We start from the raw sequence: 12864 nt of genomic DNA on the forward strand, positions 1-12864 counted from the left end.
TAAATAGTGCTTTTGTAGTCTTGTTGGCCTCAAAAAAAGTACTTTACACTACATGTCCCATTCCCCCCTCTACATGCATTCATACAGCGCTTTTCTGCATATACATTAAGTGCTCATCTGTGTTGCACATACTGATGAATGCATTGGGGGCAGAGATGAATCCTCTTCCTTTGAGCCAGATTTTACCTTTTACCTTTCAATTATCAATAAAAGTAGTTTATTATGTAATAAATCATTACAAACCCTTGTTCCCATATATCAAACCACAGCATGCAAATGTTTACCGATTTTCCATTTGCATGACTAATAGACATTTAAAAGAGATAGGTTAGTTTCAATAAAGTGAAAACGGTAATATTATGCAATCATTATGCATTTTCATACTGAAGCTGCAAAGTTACTGCACTTTACCTCTCAGAATAATCCACCAAAGTAAGCAAATTGCAGATTTTCATTAGTTTTCTGCAGAACATTTTCAAGTTTTTCATGAGTCATGACACCCCCCCAGCCACAAGTATCATCATATTTAGAGGAAAGACTGGTTCATTATGTACAGCGCCGGCCACCAGTGGTTGGCAGATGTTGCACTCTGCACACCACTACTGCTGCTGTATTTTTAGCACTGAAGTCTCGTGAGAGTGCATGAGGGTGTCAGGTTGTCGCTTTTACTCGGTTGAACATGAAGATGATGAAGGCCGCAACTGGCTGTATTGGTGCTGCTGAGCCAATTAACCCCCAGACAAAAGGACGTGAAATGACAAGGTGTGAAAAGAGAGCAGTGAGGGGAGCCTAAAGCATCTAGCATGGTTGCCACGTCTGCTAGCGCGAGCGGTGTTGATGATGTCACGATTTCGTGCCGGCTATATATGGTGGCGCAGGTCGATGCGCCAGTTGTTGCAATCTTCTCCGTCACAGAGGTGTCGCTGCTACGTGAAGGTTACCGCTACTCTACAACCACGAAAGTGGAGAAGAAAACAATGAAGAGCAGGAACACTGTCATCAATGATACTGCTGCAGTATCTGGATAATTAAATTTTTTTAATTCAGTTAATAGAGGTGAAGGTCTGAAGCTCCCGGCATCACCACTTGGAGTCTCTGCCCTCTTCTTTGCCTTCTGTCCCGTAGCTTCTTCCACACATTCTTACAGAACTCTCCCTCTTTCCCCAAAGTTCTGCCAACCTCTGTGCACCAGTTTTGGGAGTTTACGTGCTCCCTGTGCCGTTTCACTGCAGTGTCGTACAGGTGCTGTACAAACGCACCTCCTGACTGAGCCTGGTCTCACATTGGTCCATCCGGTCTGTCGTTCTCGGTGCAGCCAAGTTACAAAAATCGACTGGTGCACGACAACGCGCTGCGGCGTCTTTTCAAGGCAAACGCCATGCCTGAAACGTCATTTTGACGTCACGGGTCAGCTGCGCCGTGAGCGACACGTCAACTGAAAATACGCCTTAAGGCAACGCCTCAGACAGAGACTGCAGCACCACAGACAGAGACTGCAGCACCTCAGACAGAGACTGCAGCAACACCTCAGACAGAGACTGCAGCACCTCAGACAGAGACTGCAGCAACGCCTCAGACAGAGACTGCAGCACCACAGACAGAGACTGCAGCACCTCAGACAGAGACATCAGCACCACAGACAAAGACTGCAGCAACACCTCAGACAGAGACTGCAGCACCACCTCAGACAGAGACTGCAGCAACGCCTCATACAGAAACTGCAGCACCACAGACAGAGACTGCAGTACCACAGACAGAGACTGCAGCACCACAGACAGAGACTGCAGCACCACAGACAGAGACATCAGCACCACAGACAGAGACTGCAGCAACGCCTCAGACAGAGACTGCAGCACCACAGACAGACTGCAGCACCAGACAGAGACTGTAGCACCGCCTCAGACAGAGACTGCAGCACCACAGACAGAGACTGCAGCACCACCTCAGACAGAGACTGCAGCACCACCTCAGACAGAGACTGCAGCACCACCTCAGACAGAGACTGCAGCAACGCCTCATACAGAGACTGCAGCAACGCCTCATACAGAGACTGCAGCACCACAGACAGAGACTGCAGCACCCCAGACAGAGACTGCAGCACCACAGCCAGAGACTGCAGCACCACCTCAGACAGAGACTGCAGCACCACTAGTAGCATTAGCTCGGTGTTCCACAGGATTTTCAGTGTCTGACACTTTTTCAAGATACTCATTTCATTTTGAGATGATGACAAGCTACAAGGAAAGCTGTAAAAAAGCAAATGGCTTGTTACAGCCGAGATGAGCAAAAAAAATATGTCATTCAACTGTTCCAAGATAGATTTTATCACCACCTGCTGCTCCTCTCTGCTGAATGTGCGTCCTGCTGACACTGATCTGGGATTTCTTTCATCCCACACTCACAGCTCATGAGAGTTTCATTTACTTAACAGATTCAATACTAGTTTAACATATAATAAAATGCAATCAAAGCCTGACCCTAGACCAGCCAGGCAATAAACATTTAATTAGCTCTTAAGATTTTATAGTGCAGCTTTAACCAGCACAATGACAGCCGAGATAGATTGGATTCCCTCTGTGTCAACAACCCACGGTGCTGATTTATGAATACATCAGATGCTAGTTTCAGTAATTTCCCTGAATGAATGGGCTCTGTAAGTGAGATACTGAAATAATTTGCTGCTCGAAAAAGCTCATTCCAATTTCACTGCTCCTGAAAGGTTAGATAGGCCAGAGCATGAGCTGATGAATGAGAGATAACAGAAAGATCTCCCTGTGGGGATTCTCTGAAGTTTCCATTCGCAGTTGGCAGTTCTCCTGATTGACGTCTGAGAGATCTGTTGCTGCAGTGACCTGAAGGAAAAAGGGCTTTCCCAGAGCTGGCTGCTACGTGAAGAGCTTAATGATGAGAGCGCGACTGCATGCTACAGGCAGTCAGGGTTTCCAACTAACTGCATCAATCTACATCAGGTTCAAAACCAAGAAGCAGAGCATCATACTTTATGGTCTCTTCTTATTTACACGCAGCTGGACTCCATCTGAAACCGTATCAACGCCTTTTTAAAGAGCACTTTTATGTTTGCTGTTAACCAACCACAAATTAAAGCTGCCTCGGCAAGAAATCAAATTACCATGTTGGACTGACGTAAAGTCCTGGTTCAGTTCTGGTAACAGGAATGGGAAGCCAACCCTCTGCCAAATAACAAAGCCCTCCTTTGTCACATGTTAGTTACCCAGCCTCAGACATCCTGGCAGAAGACCAGCAGCGATCACCCACTCCTTTGGTGTGGCCACACACCCACATCTCGCAATTTCACGAGAAGGCAGAACCCGAAGGGTTTTCAGTGTGTGCTGAAGTCATTACTGAGGTGCTAATTGCAGATGTTTGCTCTGTGGCTCTGAGGCAGAGAGGAGCTGTGCAAGTGTGTGTTTGTTAGTGTGAGAGAGGATCACATGGGATCACTTATCCATTTTGAATTTTTTCTGCATTCTCCAACAGGTGTGTACATGTAATCATCAGGCTGTGGGGACCAAAGGCAAATCTGTTGATGGAATCAAACTGAAGGGATTCATCTCATTTGGAGAAAAAAAGTTGGACGCAGCAAAGAAGCCGGTAAATGTTCAGGTGAGACCGTTAAGTGCAAATTCCAGAATTCTTTGTAGTTTAGCAAAAAAAAAAAAAAAACCTGTAACCATGTAAACCATGGAATAATATTGATCATGATAATAATAGCATAAAGTCACTGAACATCAGGTTGTTAAAAGGTTACAGAAAAGATAGAAGTTTTTCCTGACACATTATACCTTTCCATTTCTGAATCCACAGCCTGAGGATAGGATGTATATGCATGAAGAGAAGCACCAAGCATGTAAAGTGGAGAGAGGCCATTTGGGATGTGGGAACACATGGAACATTCATAAAGGTGAGCAATGAGAGAATGTTTAGCTTTTGTGCAGAATCCTGAAATACAACCCCAAAAGAGAAAAGGTTGGGATATTAAGGAACATTGGACTTTTATTTAATTGCAGACAGCATGCAGCCATGGGCGTCAATTGGGTATGGCAAGGTATGGCAGCTGCCACACCTTGGCTCCAGGGGAAAATGTAAATGTTAGTTTTTCTTTTAAATGAATTTATGGAATTACTCTGTGTCAATTTGTATTGATTATTCTATTATTTCAAAGATATAAATGAACTACAAATGAAATTCTGAACAACACAAACAATTGATCTAAGTATCATCTTCCCCTTTTGAAATGTGGTACGTCCACGAGATGACAGAGCCTGGAGGTCAAAGCTGATGTTATTAGCGGGATTTGTTGTTTGCTAATTAATGTAAAATATGAAAAGAAAGCAGAAAACTTTAGATTTATTTATCACCAAAAAAAAAAAAAAAGGGGCAGATAATGATGGGTCCAATGTTGCCCCAGCGACAGAGGAAGGAGGACCAGGTAGTGATTCAGGCTGTTAACGAGGCTGTCCACTTCAGCACCTCCGCTGCTAATGCTAATGCTAACAGGGAAATGGAGACGAGTCCATTGTTATGTTAGCGGCTATGTGCGTGAGACTGCATTTGCACACAGATAAGCTACATAGCAGACTTTTGTGGTTATTATTGTATATTTATTGATACTGTAGTCATGTGACTATAATGACCTTGCCATTCCTTAGCTTTGGCTGAATTGACGCCGCTGCATGCAGCCAAGATATTTCATTGTTTGTGAATCAGCATCCATGTTTGCTTTTCAGCCCCGCATCAGAAAGACAGCAAGGCTTTTAACACATTGGAATGTTTCCATTCCTTCTCACAACGCTTAAAGCAATACAATGTAACTTCTCAAATAAGCCCATTATGGAGCTCCCCCAACAGGCTTGGAGGTAATGTACGGTTACACTGTCGTAAATACAACACCCTTTCACTTTCACGTTTCACGTTTGTTGACAAACCGGCGAGGAGTCAGAAGGTGCAAGCTATGTCGACCGAGAAGGTAAGAGTAATCAAATGTACCTGGGAGCGTGAGAGGGGTCCATTTGTTTTTGCGGTAGGTGTGCCAGAAAGCAAGTCGCAGTACTTCCGCTCAGCTCCCAGGCCGGTCCAGCAAAGTTACATAGCGCAGTTTTTCCAACTCAGACCCCCGAAGGGCATAGGAGACAGGCCAATCGTAATATTAAAACTTATTCTAGCCGCACAATTTTTTTCAAGCTGTTATTTTAAGGTAGAAATGTTACATAGTATTGCTTTAAGACATTTGAGCATTGAGGATGCCAAGTGAAGGTGTGCAGCTGTATGCCGTCGTCATTGTTGTTTTCCATTTGAAAATTCATTAACATTCTGTGTTGGAGACAGGTCAGGACTGCAGGCAGGCCAGTCCAGCACCCGTCCCCTCTTCTTCCTCAGCCGTGCCTTTGGAACGTGCGCAGAATGTGCTTTCCATGGTCTGCTTGAACAATGCATGGACGTCCCTGGAACAGATGCGGTCCTGATGGCAGCACATGTTGCTGTAAAATCTCAGTGAGCTTTTCTGCATTAATGCTGCCATCACAGAAGTGGAAATGAGCTTTGCTCATTCGGGCCCTGATCCGAGCCCATCCCATCCCAGAGCCTGGCTGCAGGGAGTGCTTGCTGACAGCAGGCTGGATGCTCCTTTGCTCCAGAGAACACGGCGTCCATTTCATCCATCAAACATCTGGAACACTGATTGGTCTGACCACAATACATGTTTCTGCTTCATGTCACATTCTGCACTGCAGAGGAGAATATGCACGTTCCACAAAGTTGAAGAACAATGGGCCTCATGCAAGAACCGTTCGTACGCACAGATTTGTTCTTAAATCGTCCGTACGAGTGATTTAAGAGGATTTGCGCATTCAACAATCTTTTCGTATTTTACGTTTTCTTTCAGGTATAAACAGAATTTACAGTGATCCAGAGCTGTCGTAGGAGTCATGTAAAATAGTCCGCTGTTATTCCAATCAAGTTTGCTTGACTAATGGATTGTATGTTTAATTACTTTGAAGCAACCATAAATAAATATATACATTATATACCATAATGATGCTGACATTATTCTGTTTCACTTAAATTATGCACTAATGGTAGATTAATTTGACTCAATGGGAAGTGTAACCAGTGGGTGACTTGCTACTTTTGGATGCCTTAGCGCGTCAGGCTCTTAGAAGAGAGTGTGTGTTCCGAGATCGTGAAGATATCCTTGCGGCGCCAGACTAATGGCTGACATCGCGATTTAGATTACCAAGCACTGTGCTGCTGCAAATATGCAGCTTGCTGGAGCCACAACTCCAGAGAGAAACACGCCGATCAAACCCAGTTCCCCCACACGTCCAGGTCCTCACCACCCTTGGATTTTTGGCCACTGGAACCTTTCAGAGAGAGATTGGAGACAGATCGGGGGTGTCCCAGTCCTCTGTGAGTCGTGCGCTCCCCTTGGTCATCAAAGCTCTCATCAGTTTATCATCCATGATACATCAAATTCCCATACACCGCTGTCCAACAAGTACAAATTAAGAGGGACTTTCATGCCGTGGCTGGACTGCCAAACATAATCGGAGCAATAGACTGCACACATATACGCATCAGAGCACCCCTGCTGTGGTGGAGCGCACTGAGTTGAAGGCCAGGTGGGTGTGTCTCCATACAGCGGGGGGCAAACTGCACTATAGCCCAGAGAAGGCTCAATATTGCCATGAACGAGGGTCTCCTACTACCTGAACCAGCCCAGGCAGAAAACGCCAGAAGACCCCCCTTATGGACCACCCCATCAAAGTGCCATGAGGCAACAGCTGATTGCACAGCTTTAGTTGCAGTCATCGAGCGCCTGGCCATGGTGAGACGTTTTTTTTTTAATCCATTTTCATATCAAACCATTTCTTCTTTATTTCGGTGACATTACGAACCACAGGTGACATGGGATTAACAGCACTCCTAATTGTTTCCCATTTCTTGGTCCCGTAATTCCACTGCTGACTCTGCTAAAAATGACAGATTTTCCTTTCTGGATCTCTGAAAGCAGAATTCAGTCTCAGAGCTCCTAAAGTTGTTCTTTTTGTGCCTTGATGCCATTCTCATGACTCAACACTTCCTGGCTCAGGAGAGAGGAAGCACAGCCTTATATGGTATCATTTTGGGGCGTGGAGTATGCAAATTTACTATCCTCGTGCACGTGGACTTAAATACGCACGAGTGGGATTCATCATTTACGCAGGTCGTTTACACACTTTTTCTGCACATTTGAAGCGCAATCCCATTGCTAGAACTATTCGTTTTCAAATCAGTGCAACAATAATACCATATACTGCTTGGTTAGCATTACTACATGTTGTTACATGCCCAGTAATATTGTTGGAATGTTTTAAATACTTGAACGCAGTTTTTCTAGAGAAGATAATTGCTTTGTATATGGGAGTATCGTCTATTGACTCTTTTGGGCTTTCACATGCGCGCGCATACCAACAACAGGTAGTTGTTGAGTCCAAGTTGATGTGAAAAAACTGATTTGGGGTTGCACATGAACATACATTGAACATCCAGTAACCCTATACACATGACATCCTATGGGGGAGGAGAGACGGAGGTGTAGTACAGACTAAAGGAAAACTACTTACCAATGTTGGCATGCTTGAGCAGACGGCAGATTCTGGCCTCTCGCTCCAACTTCTGGTGATCTTTGGAAGGAAAAAAGATAACAACTTTCAGCTAAATCCTGATAAAAGTCTTCAAAACATCTATAGTTTCCACAAATGAAACATTAAACAACATCTCCTTCCTGCTGGCACAGATGATCAGTCATAAGTTATTACTGTGCACTGCAGCCAGGACAGAATCTGACATCTCTCTGCTCTTTTTAAAATAGTCTGTTTCAGTACACTGAAAGGAAAAACTATAGCTCCGTGTTTGACTGGGTGGCAGTTTATTGTCCAGTTACAGGAAAAGAGGATAGCAACAGCAAAGCCAAGAGAAGGAGCGGTCAGTGATTTCCATGACCACTGGTGTGGGTTTTCTGGAACTTCACTGATAAACTGAGGCATGTGAGGTGTGATTGTGTCAGATGATGTGAGGCACAGAAATGTTGAGCTGTGATGCGTCGTGTCGGGTCTCCTGCCACAGAGATGACATCTGAACTAGGCTTAGACTATCACTCTCTGATGTGTCACAGTTTTTGCTGTGGCACATGGCTGTAGTGTATCCATAAGTTTTTTGGTCACTCTTACCTACCATGTGGAAGTAAACTGTATGTCCTACACCTCCATTGATCAAATGAGATCAGCAGTTTAACTTCCTGAACTGCTGATAAAAGAATTTTTTTTTTACTTTTAAAGTACATACAAACTACAAATATTAACTGCTTTCCACTTATGTTTATTAATCAATGACTTTCTGTCTTTCAGACAGTTTGAATTCTTAGCATATGCTTATTTTAGGTTTATTTCAGTCTGGTTATTATTAATCTATTTTATAAGAAAGGCCAGAGCCGACTATCTGCTCAGGGGCCTGAGGTCTTTTGGAGTGCAGGGGGCACTCCTGAAGACCTTCTGGTGGCAGACTGTGGTGGCATCAGCCATCTTTTATGGAGTGGTCAGCTGGGGGAGCAGCATCTCGACAGGAAGAAACTTGATAAACTGATCAAGGCCAGCTCTGTCCTGGGATGCCCCTCGACTCAGCAGAGGAGGGAGGAGGAGGATGGCTAAGCTGTCATCCATGATGGAGAGTGACCCCCCCCCCCCCATGCAGGAGACTGTAACAGCTCTGGAGAGCTCCTTCAGCGACAGACTGCTTCACCCGACGTGTGTGCAGGAGCACTATCCTTCCTCCCTGCAGCTGTAAAGGCTGCAAATAATTATTATTATTCATTTGTTTAACTTGTGGTTTATCTGTTTATTTTCCATTTAATGTAAATTAAATAGATCTTCAATTCTACTTTTCATAGTAGAGTTTAAAGTGGGTTGGAACTGCTGTAGGGTGGGATAGCCGGAGGTTGAGAAGTATCATTTATAATGCTTCTTTTTATTGTTTCCCCTCTTCCTTAATTCAATATGCGTATATTCATTTTCTGTGAGAAGTGCAATGAAAAATAAAAATCTGGTTTCTGGCTGGGAATCAAGTTCTATGAGTACAAAAAAACTGCCGCCCCCCCAAACATTCTAGAATAATTATTATGTTTATCGCTTGAATGCCTCCTGAATCTTGCAGCCCTCACAATCCTTGGAAAAGTCAAAGGCTTTGTCAGCTCACTTGAGAAGTGAATGTGACTCAATTTGGGAGAAAAAAAAATAAAAATCCCACTTTCCGTCAGAGTGAAAAACCAACAGAATTCCGCATTAAATTCATCAGATCCGCGAGCACGTGTAAAAAAAATAAATAAATAAAAATAATAGACCAATATTTCTGAATCTGGGAGTAGAGACATGTAATTATATGCAGATGAATGCAGCAGACATGCAACAAAAAAACAGAGTACAGATGCTCAGACATTTATACCGAGTCATTGGGGTCACTTCCAATTCAGCCGACTTGCTTTTCAAATGAAAAGGCTTTGAGGATGTTCAGCTAATAGAGACCGAGATCCCCTGAAGACGGATGAATATTTGATTAACAGCTCTTGTTAAAGTATGTTTTATTCATCATTGTGGGCCAACAGTGGGTTTGATACAGCCGCAATAAACAAACACCTTTTCAAAGCTCGTGTGAGCGGAAGTCTGTGAAAGTCTGCGGTCAAAGAGGTTGAGAGCGGTGTCTAGCTAGCATGCTAGAAGTGTACCACCAATATGCACCCAGTCCATTTTTGTCACTGAGGTATGACAATTAGTGTCAAGTATGAGGATGACGAATGAAGGCTGAATGGCCGTCATTCAGGCTTTAGCATGCGTGTTTCTGTCCACCTGTTGGTGATGCAGGGAATTACTTGAAAAATTGTCTAATATTTCCCTGGGATTTTCTACAGTGTCTTCACCAATGTCCTAGTTTCAGATCATATGGAAGTGAGTCCATTACACTATACTTAAAAAAAACCACAATTACATTCTTGCTTTTACTTGGCACTGACAGTAAAGACAGAAAGAAGATTAGGGTCTGAATTGCTCTCAAACTGGTCTTTCACTGCCAACAACCATGTGACACTACAGCTGAGGTGGCTGTAGCTCAGGGGTCAACCTTTCAGGGTCTCAGACTCCAACTACCCCAGTCCACATGATGCAGTGAGGAGAAGGAGGATACCGGCCCACACTGCCTCTGTTTGGATGAAAGCATCAGCTAAATTAATGCAATGATATCATGTCATGTCTCCAGAGGTGCACAGCTGTGTGTCTGAGCCCGTTGTTGTTCCCACCATGTGCCACAGCTGGTCCTTACCTGTGACCAGGTGTGATGGCTGACGGTGGGAGACAGATCTCAAACTGCCCTCCTGGGCCTCTGGTCCATTAAAGAAATTGGCAAGGCAAATTTTTATGCAGAGCACCTCAAAATGAGTATTTCACTATTAGAGGCCAAAATGCAGCCGCTGCACTTGTGAGAGGGGTGAACCTGGGAGAATGTTCAGATAGACATAGGATGAGCATACTGAAACAGTCCTGACAGCTGAACGTGATGTGTGGTTATTAGGTACACCTGTTCAATCACCTGTTAACACAAACAGCTAATCAGCCAATCGCATGGCCGCAACTCAGTGCATGTAGGCATGTAGAGGTGGTCAAGGCACCTCGCTGAAGTTCAAAGCGAGCATCAGAACGGGGAAGAACAGGGATTTAAGTGACTTTGAACGTGGCATGGTTGTTGGTGCCACACCCATCAATAATCGTTTTATTATCGAATCGTAATCTAAATCGTGAGGAGCCCAAAGATTCCCACCCCTAATAGAAAAACGGCCGCTGCTGTCAGCTAACAACAGGAAACTGAGACTACAGTTCACACAGGCTCACCAGAACTGGACAATGGAAGGTTGGAAAAATGTTGCCTGGTCTGACGAGCCTCGATTTCAGCTGCGACATTCAGATGGTCGGGTCAGAATTTGGCGTAAACAGAATGAAAGCATGGATCCGTCCTGCCTCGTACCAACGGTTCAGGCTGCTGCCGGTGGTGGAGTGGTGTGGGGGATATATTCTCTGCACACGTTGGGCCCCTTAGCACCAACTGAGCATCGTTTAAATGCCGCAGCCTACCTGAGTGTTGTTGCTGACCATGTCCATCCCTTTATGAGCTCAGTGCACCATCTTCTGATGGCTGCTTCCAGCAGGATAATGCACCATGTCACCCAGCTCATATCATCTCAAACTGGATTCTGGAACATGACAATGAGTTCCCTGTACTCCAATGGCCTCCACAGTCTCCAGATCTCAGTCCAACAGAGCAGCTTTGGGATGTGGTGGAACAGGAGATTGGCATCATAGATCAACTGCGTGATGCCATCATGTCAACATGGAGCAAAAATCTGAGGAATGTTTCCAACACCTTGTTGAAAGGATGCCACCAAGAATTAAGGCAGTTCTGAAGGCAAAAGGGGGTCCAACCTTTTACGAGCAAGGTGTACCTGATTTGCTGCCGGAAACCAGGGCAGCAGCCATTTTCAATGCAGCCCACTCATCAAATGATCTTGTGGAGCAGCCCCTCCTCCAGCACCCGCAGATTCGGTCACAGTGCCAACCGCACACGTCGCTTTGCAACAGAAAGTCATCCTTTTTACTTTTAAAGGTGCTCACTTCTGTGAAACTAAACATCTTTGACAAGAACAAATAAGAGAAGATTTGTCATTCCTCACCATTTTCACCCAGTGTTATTAAATTATAAGGTGAGTAATGGAGTTTGCTTCCAGGAGACCAGGAGCGTGAAAGTGACAAAAAGAAAGAAAAAACAGGACAGAAAACACCCCTGCTGCACCATACTGCTTACACACACACACACACACACACACACACACACACACACACTTTCCCCAGCCAGCATCGCTCCTTTTCAGGTGATGCCAGCATGTGAAGAACAACAGGAAAGAATGTGCAAAAGGCGAGAAAAGGATGGAGAGAACAGAATGAGGGAAATGTCTGGGCAGGCATTGTGTTAAAGCCGTTAAGACTGAAGCGCTGTCACGCACTTTTGAAATGAAATGTTGACTGAAACATACAAATAAAAAGGCTGAAACTGTGTTAGCATGTGAGACAAATCATTTAAACACTGAGTTCCATTCTCTATCCACATGCCGACCTCTGGATTCGTCAGAACTTCTTTCACTACCAACTATTTTGGTTCCATTTCCAAAGCACCAACACCAGCCATTTATCTGTATAACCCCAGTTATAAACTATTTAAAGAAATAGACTTCTCTTTTACTTGATAAGACATCTTTCAGCCTGATGTTGAACTTAAAGGAAAAAAGTCATCCTTTGACATAAACTCTTTCACAAAAAAAAGTTCTAATGAAACAAAAGTTTGGCATTTCTGTAAACTGTCTGTTTATTATAAAACATATTGTATTATATAACATTATTGTGTTACATGTAGATCTAACTGTTTTTTTATCTTGGGCTGCATGGTATACATGCTTTTCCTCTCCCTGTTCCAGCTTCATCCTGTTGAACCTGCTGCTCGTTTCATGCCAGGAGCTCTTTGCCCTTTCCAACACAGCATTCATCTTCCTGTTCTCAGCAGAACTGCGTGGCTGCAGGTCAACCATCTTTTAGAAAAATTAACTGACACTTCGTGGTGAGTGAGAGGAGAACTGGACACAGCAGGGAAGCTTTTTACCAACAAAGATGGTCATTCCTGCGCAGCCCCACAGAGCTACGCCGCCTGTCTCACAGCTCCACTCTCAGGCTGGGTATGATAATCAGAATGAGCAGTCATGATGACCTGGTGGAGCTG

At 44.3% G+C, this 12864-nt stretch overlaps 1 protein-coding gene across 9 annotated transcripts in view; it reads right to left on the reverse strand.

The window, feature by feature from the left end:
- The window catches only part of LOC142368546 (calcium/calmodulin-dependent protein kinase type II delta 1 chain), a 124213-nt gene that overhangs the window by 64644 nt on the left and 46705 nt on the right, over positions 1 to 12864 (reverse strand). For 8 of the 9 annotated variants that reach the window (XM_075450754.1, XM_075450752.1, XM_075450750.1 and 5 more), the window contains exon 3: positions 7623 to 7682. In XM_075450754.1, coding sequence (XP_075306869.1) covers positions 7623 to 7682 — 60 coding nt within the window. Of the gene's footprint in view, positions 1 to 7622; positions 7685 to 12864 lie in introns of all 9 variants that reach the window. The other variant, XM_075450755.1, reaches the window with a different exon arrangement.

The sequence above is a fragment of the Odontesthes bonariensis genome, chromosome 19 (assembly GCF_027942865.1).
Source record: "Odontesthes bonariensis isolate fOdoBon6 chromosome 19, fOdoBon6.hap1, whole genome shotgun sequence".
In the NCBI taxonomy this organism is placed as follows: Eukaryota; Metazoa; Chordata; class Actinopteri; order Atheriniformes; family Atherinopsidae; genus Odontesthes; species Odontesthes bonariensis.